Source organism: Limulus polyphemus, unplaced genomic scaffold, assembly GCF_000517525.1.
Source record: "Limulus polyphemus unplaced genomic scaffold, Limulus_polyphemus-2.1.2 Scaffold65, whole genome shotgun sequence".
Taxonomy (NCBI): domain Eukaryota; kingdom Metazoa; phylum Arthropoda; class Merostomata; order Xiphosura; family Limulidae; genus Limulus; species Limulus polyphemus.
In genome coordinates this window covers 85430-94407 of record NW_013665675.1, presented here as the reverse complement: position 1 = coordinate 94407, position 8978 = coordinate 85430, and the positions used below count along the sequence as shown (strand labels likewise).

General features: G+C 30.4%; 1 protein-coding gene across 2 annotated transcripts in view; it reads right to left on the bottom strand.

Moving 5' to 3' along the window:
• Positions 1-8978, bottom strand: part of LOC106465078 (RNA-binding protein 39-like) — a 54455-nt gene that overhangs the window by 3267 nt on the left and 42210 nt on the right. For both annotated transcript variants that reach the window (XM_022393349.1, XM_013925276.2), the window contains 5 exons: positions 7350-7442; positions 6636-6833; positions 5742-5807; positions 2703-2907; positions 849-978 (listed from right to left, as the gene is read on the bottom strand). In XM_022393349.1, coding sequence (XP_022249057.1) covers positions 849-978; positions 2703-2907; positions 5742-5807; positions 6636-6833; positions 7350-7442 — 692 coding nt within the window. The remainder of the gene's footprint in view (positions 1-848; positions 979-2702; positions 2908-5741; positions 5808-6635; positions 6834-7349; positions 7443-8978) is intronic.

Sequence of the window (8978 nt, the reverse complement as noted above, 5' to 3'; positions counted from 1 at the left end):
TGGCTTGTGTATATCGTATATATATACATATATATTATTCATACTTTCGGTGTATACGACACAAGCAGATTTTGACAAATTTTGGGGTAAAAAGTGTGTCTTATACACCGAAAAATACAGTAGTTTAATTAAATGCTTAATACAACTCTGTAAACAATCATGAGAAATGTATTTTGACCCGATCCCATCTTCACATTATTGGTTTCCCTATGTGTCTGTTTATTTTGTTGAAGTAACTACTTTAGTAAATTGAACTACATCATGTTTCCCTTTGTTTTATTGGTTCCCCTGCATGTTTTACTTTGTTGAAATTATTACCTTGGCAGTTCCTTTTTATCTTACAAAACTATGAACCTCATGAGGGAGACTGTCAAGGTTTTATGAAACAACTTTTCATAATTTTTAAAAGAAACACAAAAATAAATTTCATCAATAAAATAAGATAAATACATACACTGGTGTTATTTTTATGATACATATATTATTGCAGAATTTCTTTCAAACTGGCTTAATGCATTACATCATTAGACTGTGTCTGTAAAACCTAGCTTCCAGTTTAACAGTTACAAGTTCATTGAATAATGACACAATTTGCCACACAAGGGCGATAATTTCACTGTAAATTTTACCAAAAATACACCAAATTCGGGTTCAAATGTTTAATGGTTTTCATGTTTTATTTTGAAATATCTGTGTTTAAAATTTTAGGAATGCAAATGCAGAAATAAGTAACATAATGCTAAATTGGCTAAAAAGGGTTTAAAGGTGGATAATGAAAATATATAAAATCTAAATTTGTAATAAACAGTGTAAAGGTACAGATATTCTTATGTGTAAAATGTACTTACGATGATGGGTCAAACATGTTTGATAACATGAAACACTGGGTTGCTATTGGAGGAGCAGCAGTCTGCTGAAGGCCTGACCCTTGCATTTGAAGAGCTGACATTGCCATTTCGGGAATTTCAAAACCAGTTCCTATTGAAATGTAATAAAATGATATCTTTGTATAACATACTTAATTTTGTTTTAATACACATTTCTCTTTTAATAATAAGGCTTTTACATCAGATTTAAAAAAAAAACGAAATGAATCAAGTATGCCAATATATTGCATACTCTTCACTGGACCTAAAAAATGTGGTGAAAAAGGCATATAACTAGAGCAATTTGTTTAACTGCAAACTACAATAATTTGTTTCAGCCACAACATGTTAGTAAGGAATTCATCATAGAAACAAGTGGTAACTAAAGGTTTAGACAAATTTTGAAATAGCCAGTATCATAAAATTCTAAATGGCTAAATTATTTCATATTTAAGCTACAAAATGCTATATTAACCCTATATAAACTTGGCATATTCCACCAATCCAATTTCCAAAAATAGCTATGTTTACTGTAATTACAAATTTACTAGTAGTTGTAGTAGTAGTTTGTAATTAAGCACAAAGCTACACAAAGGGCTATCCGTGCTCTGCCCCCCACAGATATCAAAACCTGGTTTCTAGTCAGCAGACATACCGCTGTGCCACTGGGAGGCCCAAATTTACTAAATTTGGTAGTCTTTTAGCAAACATTACATGTATGTTGTGCACAAAAAAAATCTGAATTTTACAAGTTTTTTTCACTAGATTTATCTTTGACTTTGCTAAATCACTTTCACTAATTTGAATGCAAGGTGATTTTTAAATTGAGAAAAAAAATATTTTTTCATCTTGGATTTTTCATTTTACAACCTACAGAACCTCCTAAATGACAATCAAGTCTTTTTTCAATATAACTATATTTAATCTGTTATTTTCTTTATCCTAACACTAACTGTTTTAGTTAAATCAGCAATGTATGGTAATGAAGAAGACAACAAAATAAATCTAAATTTACCCTTTTAGTTCTTTCTCAACCAATTGCATATTGTAACAAACAATTACACAACAAACTAATCTTACAGTGTTTATTTATCTTAAGTATCACTATCCCTTTTATTGTGAAACCTAATTTTCCTCCCGACACATCAATTGCTACTATTCCTACAGCCAAAGCTAATAAGACTTTTCAAAGTCAGGTTCATTTAGCTTTGTTGCTTAACACCTGCACTTAGACCTTCTCAGAGTATGCCATTTATCACACTTGCACAGCTTTGTGCAAACAAACAATCAAGTTATAGAGAGGAGAAGCCTCAAAGTGACACAGCAAAATCAAGATTAAAACTTTTCAAAGACAAATTATTCTTGCTTTGTTGCTTAACAGCCACACTTAAAACTTCTCGGAAAATGTCAAAAAGCCACTTATCACACCATACAGCTTTGGGTAAACAAACAATCAAGTTACAAGCACAACACAAATGAATTACAAACACACTATGTGCATGGTGTGCTACAATACTGATTATCTGATTGGCCTCTCTGGCAGCCTTAGAAAAGACTGGAGAAACTCAAATATAAGAGAATCAAAGGAGAGGTGTGTCACAGTGACACACAAAAATCAACATTAAGAATTTATTTTATTCAATGAAATTTAAACTTAGATAATGTACAACATTGAATTATAAATTATATTTTTTATGCTACATTTACTGACATACATTAATAAAAAGGTTGTTCCATTAAATTTTGAATGCAAGTCTGTAAGACAATCATGAGATGCACAAGTTACCCTCACCATACACATGGGGTTAGCAACCATATATGTGACCTAATACACACCTTCGGCAAGTTTGGCCATAAGCTGTAGTCTACCAGTTGCACCAAGACCTATTCCGGTACGATCCAATTCTTCACTGTCCAAGAAAGATGCACCATAGGAAGAATCTGTTCGTTCTGTCACATTTCCAACTTTCATTGGACGTCCAGCCAATTCAAAACCATTCAGTTGATCTAGGGCTTTTCTTGCATCTTCCGAATTGTAGAACTGTTATATTAAATAAGGCATAACATAAATTACAATTTATCGCACCTTCCGATTTCATTATGCTCATCTTAAAATAACATACAAGAAAGAATAAAAATAAACTTTCAACAGTTTGAACCTGTACTAAAAATATTGTGTACAATTACATTTATAATTTACACAAAATACAGTATAAAAATCAAATTCCTTGAAGTAATATTTGTAACCTTTTTTGCTAGATTTTTAACCATTTCCAGATCAAAAGGTTATCACCATTATCCATTATTCAGCATTGGTGAAAATACTTAACTAAATTGTAAGAAAGATGGTAAAAATCTTTGTTTCTAGTTTGTGTGTATAATAATTCACAACTTTTGACTTGGAATTTGTAATATTTTTTTTGGTTGTTAATGTCTGAAATTGTGTTTTGAAACTGCTGAAAACCTTTCATTTTAAACTTTCTTTTTTAAATTACTGATCAGAAAGTTCCAAATATTGGCTACTTTTATATGTACAATATCAGGACTGGTATATCCTTGATTTCCTACAATAAAAAATTGATTCTTTAGTAACATTCTTACAAGAAAAAAAATCTTGAGACATAACCAAAACAAAAATAAATGGCTGTCACACTGAACTAAACCTAACGGTTGATATTATACGATATCTTTTTTTACAAGACAGAAATATTCTCCTCTGACCTTGTTATGCTCTCCATCTTTTGGATTTTATATTCTCAACTTTCTTTGGTATAGAAAGTATATGTAGGCAAGTTATACAAAAAATATTTTATATGCAAGGCTTTTGCAAAATATTAGGAGGGAAAGTCATTTTACAAGCACTTTTCCATATAAGTACAAACCCTGGACATAAAGTGTGTATGTTTTGTAGTTTAAGGAGCATGCAAAATTATGGCCTTACAGTTTCTGCTTTAATCAATACTTATTCACAATGACAAAAGGTTCACGGGTAATTTTTCTGGGCAACTAAGACCTATTTTTTGACATGGTGTGTGCAATTTCATACATTGTGTGAAACAAAACATTTAATAACAACCCCTTAAAGCATTTACATATACAGACAAAGTCTCTGGGTTCAAAGCTCCCCTATTTCATAAATTTCAAAAAGCAGAAATCCCAAATTTGTCTGCTTTAGTCTGCTAGAATAGTCACAAAGTTTCATTCAGACTGGTAAAAATATTAAAAAATGGTAGATCAAAAACCCGAATAATGCAAAATTATTTCTTTCACCTTTGACCCCTGTAAAATGACAAGAAAAGCATGAATATCAAATCTGTTTGCTTTAGTTTTTGTTGTCACAAGGTAACTTTATGTCATTATTTCGTTTGCAGACCAAAATACATTTGTATAATGTTTGACCCTTGATCCCTAAAATCAGAACAGAAGTTTAAATCACAAAATTAAATATAGATATAAAGGTCCAACTTATACACTCTCCAAGTTTCAAAATGTTTAGTCTAAAATAATAAAAGGGGCACACAACTGTGATAATTGCAAAAGAAAGAAAGACACGCGAAATACAGTATGTCTCCTTCCCTGTTTGGAAACACAAATTTACACATAACAAATACAATAGATAATATAATTATTAAACATTCAACTCTGAACTTCTGCACTTACAATCTTGTTTCAGGTAGTGCATAATAAAGACTCCTAAATACACAATATTTATACAATGATATATCAAAATGTTTAAGAAAAACTCTAAAAACGGCTTTAGTGCTCATGAAAGGTTTAGGAAATTCTTAATCTGCCAGCTCCAAATATTAGAATTCTTATAATAACTAATATGAATTATTAAGAATTCATTCTTGCACATTTCAGTACTTAAAATGATGAATCAAATGTTTTTCTCAATAATTAGCTAATCTAGGAAAGAAAACTTGTATTTTAGGAAATTAAGAATACTGCATTAGATATAAAACTTTGGTGGGGAGATAGACGAAAAAAAAAAAAGAACATACAATTTATTCATATATAAGCTGAAAATAAGACTATCATTACTGACGTAACTTAACAGGAAACCCCTGTACATCTTTTACAGAAACCTCATAAAAATAAAAAACATATCTTTATTAAACCATCTCACTTGCAACAAAACTGATGTACATTTTAAGACATTTTTTACACATCTCTTAATTTTTTTTTGCAACTCTCCCTAACAAAAAGAAAACAGTAAGCCTTTGAATATGCATGTATAAAATGTGTGTTCAACTGTTTCTCTAACTACAAGAAAAAAAATACAAGTGGCTTTTTTAATTTGTTAAACTTTTAGTCACAGGCCGGCAAGGCTTGTTTCAGAAATACTCGCAAATCTCCACAAGCCCATCTATGATAGCCATCTCTCTCCTCTAATTTTTAATTTAAAAGAAGGCAACTGGTCAACAGCACATACCATAAACTCTCGCACTATTTTAATCAAATAATGGAAGTTCACCATTACTCTAATAATGAGTCCATGGCTCTTAATTTACTGTGGAGTGCACTTTGTGGCAACAGAATGTGCACCATTAACACAGAGATTTACAGTCCAGTGTGCTAACCACTAAGCCAAGCCAGGTTCAGCTGGTAAGGCTCAAGTAGCGTACTTTGAAACAAAAAACAGCTCACTGCAAGTAAAAGAAGTTAAAGCACTAACTGTAGAGGATATAAAAAATAAGGTTATAGAATACACAAATATATATTTTGTTTGTGAAACTTCAGTGCATTATTAACCTTGAACAAGATAAATGACCATAATAATAAAAGTACGAAAGCTGATGTAATTGTTTAAATAATATTCCATAATTTCAAAAATTATAACTGCATTTGAAAAAAAAAAAATATCCTACTCACCGTAATGAAACCATACCCTTTTGATCTTCCTGTCTCTGTATCTCTGATTAGTTCCACTTTTTCAATCTAGAGGAAGTGGAAACATACCTTTAAGTAAACAATACTCTTATTCTAAAGAATTTCCAGTAATACAATTTGGAACAAATTCAGCACAATCTTACTGTAAAAAGAAGGTACAATATTTTCTTATTTAACCTTCAAGACCTTCCTGACATAGCACAAGTTCGCCAATAAAGTTCCCTTCAGCACAATCTTACTGTAAAAGAAGGTACGATATTTTCTTATCTAACCTTCAAGACCTTCCTGACATAACACAAGTTTGCCAATAAAGTTCCCTTCAGCACAATCTTACTGTAAAAAGAAGGTACAATATTTTCTTATCTAAACTTCAAGACCTTCCTAACATAGCACAAGTTTGCCAACAAAGTTCCCTTTCCTTTAGGTGTCAAGTTTTCCTTTTACTAATCTAGCCACTATAAAACGTGATACAAGGTATAACAAATATATATAAAGATAACGCATATATAAACTGAAACATCAATCTCAATATCAATTGAACTATTTGATAATTATATAAAAAATTACAAAAGAATATTGTACTTGTTCAGTATCTCACAAGATTTTGACATAAATGGTAAATTTTCATGAAGTTACATTATTAAATTAAAAACAGTATTTTACAGAGAACAAATATAAGCCTTAACTTTAACTATTCACTTGATTAACATGCATCTTTCACTTTCATAGCATTATTCCTTGGAACTTCAGTTTCTCTTCAAGATTAAAAACATTATTTTCAGAAGACAAGTTTTCAGTGAGAAAAAAAAAAAAATAATATAAAAATGTTTCTAAATAAAACACCTGCAACAAATTTAATCTTGCAATACAACCTACCCTTCCAAAAGGCTCAAAAATTCCTTTCAACATGTCTTCTGTAATGTTAAAATGCAATGATCCAACATACAGTCTCATAGGTCCATAACTGCCTTTCTGAAGGTTGCTTGCAAGTGCTGCTGCTCTATTTTTTTCAGCTTGAGAGGGTTGGACAATTATTGGTATACCTAAAAGCTTTTGACCATTCAATCCACAAGCCTGATAAAGGTCAGAAATCATGATTACAAAAGTGTAACAAACTACTATCTTTAACATACAACTTTATAAGTAAAACAAATAGAAAGTAACCTTATATGCTTTAGACCAACTGTTCAAGTTTACATATATATATATATACATAAATTTATAATATAGATAAGCTGCATAAACACATATATAGAAGGTAAAAGATATCACCAAAAGTACAATTAACAGTGTTTCCAAAATTTATATAAAAAAAAAATCCATATTTATTCATTACCATTTTTATTACACATACATACATGAAGATTTTTCTGGACTGCAGCCGTTTTCTAAGAGAAATGCAGTCCACAGAAGTCTCCATGGAATTAATTCACTCTTCTCTATATAAATTTTCTTCAAACATATACAAGCTTTTAAAAGATAATCCAAATCATGGGGAAAAATTAATTATCAAAATATATTTAGTTAAAAACATATCTATTACCTTCTAAGTGATGTTAAAAATCAATAGAAATAAACAAAAAAACTCACCAAAGAAACTGATTCTATGTCTACAAATTCCACATATGCAATCCCCTTAGACCTTCTAGTTCTGGTATCCACAATTATCTTTATATCACGGACCTGTTAAATGTAGTAGTTTAAAACTTAGAACACAGTCCTACCCTTCAATATTTTGAAAATCTTAATTCAATGCTAGTCAGCACAAATTATAATATACTATTAACTTAAAATAGTTTATCACTACGAGGAAATCTCCAAGTTGTTAACACAGAAACTATCTGTCAGTATTGGAAGACATTCAGTGATGCAGGGTTACCATTAGGAGCTGGTGGTAAATAAGATTACTCTTCAAAGTTTTGCCAGTTACTTTGAAATTAACTGACCTAAAAAAAAACAATTTTACATTTAGCTTTTCTTAGAAAATAAATACCTCAGACAGAGATTTCACAGGTCATGCAAATCCTGAAAAGTCATAGAATTTGTTAAACTTTTTCAGTACTGAAATCAAGTTTTTATATTGAGGTCTTCGAAAAAATCCTTAAGGTCTAACCCCCATCACTCCCAAATCACATTTTTATTGTCAATAAGCCATACCATTGTGTACACCTGTTCCCAAACATTATCTCTAGGAAAAGGTGATTCAACAATGGCAAGTAACAGGCTTTGAACTATACATGTACCTCCAGCTGCAAGCAAACGTGTCTTATTACTGTTGCTGGAATGATACTGTTAGTGCAAAATAAGCTCAAGACTTGTTTGGAAGTAATCTAAAAATCATAAAATTGTTGATGGGATAAAGAACGTGGATGTTTTAGAATTTTCTAATGCCAGCTTTAGGATAAAGACTTCAAGAATAATTAACGTTTCTAGCCAAAATTCTTCATCATTTATTGTCCAAAGGACACAAATCAAAGACTACCTCAAAATTTTATAAAAACCATATGATGACATTAATCTTAATGCTAAAGGACTGTGGCACTGAAGACACAACCATGAGGTATTCTCAGCTCTTGCAATAAGGCTTAGGATAGTACTGATTCCACAAAGTTTTTGAATGACATCTTTTCTAAAAGGACTGAAATAAAAATAGGAAATAGTCACACAAACTGTAATAATGAAAGACCCATGAAATACTGATCTTCCACAAGGTGTCTGTCATCAATTTTCTCATGACTAACGACACCCAGAATCAAGTTGCTTGCACCACGACATTTTAAAGTTACATTCAAAACTGAATCAAACAACTTTTTCGTCAGTGTATGTCAATAAAACTATAATGTAGTTTATACTTCAAATTTTAGTATTATACAAATGTTAATTTCTTAACTTTAAGAAGAAATACTTTATTAAATAAATTCTTAATCATCACTTCTCTGTGCCACATGAAATATATTTGCTTTGAATTCTCTGTTTTAGATTTTCTTTCTCCCAATTTGCTGAGATATAAATAAATTTGTAAGTACTAAATTTATTATTTTTTTAAGTGGGATTTTGTTTATTATATATATTTTTAACATAAATAATTAAAATGTAAAAATTAAGAACTTAAGTTAGATGAAAAAACAATTCTTTTTTTTTTTTGTCTTCAGTAACATGGGGAAGGTGTATCTAGATGTCATGTGATGCAACCTGAAATTGTGTTTATTCTAAACTCTC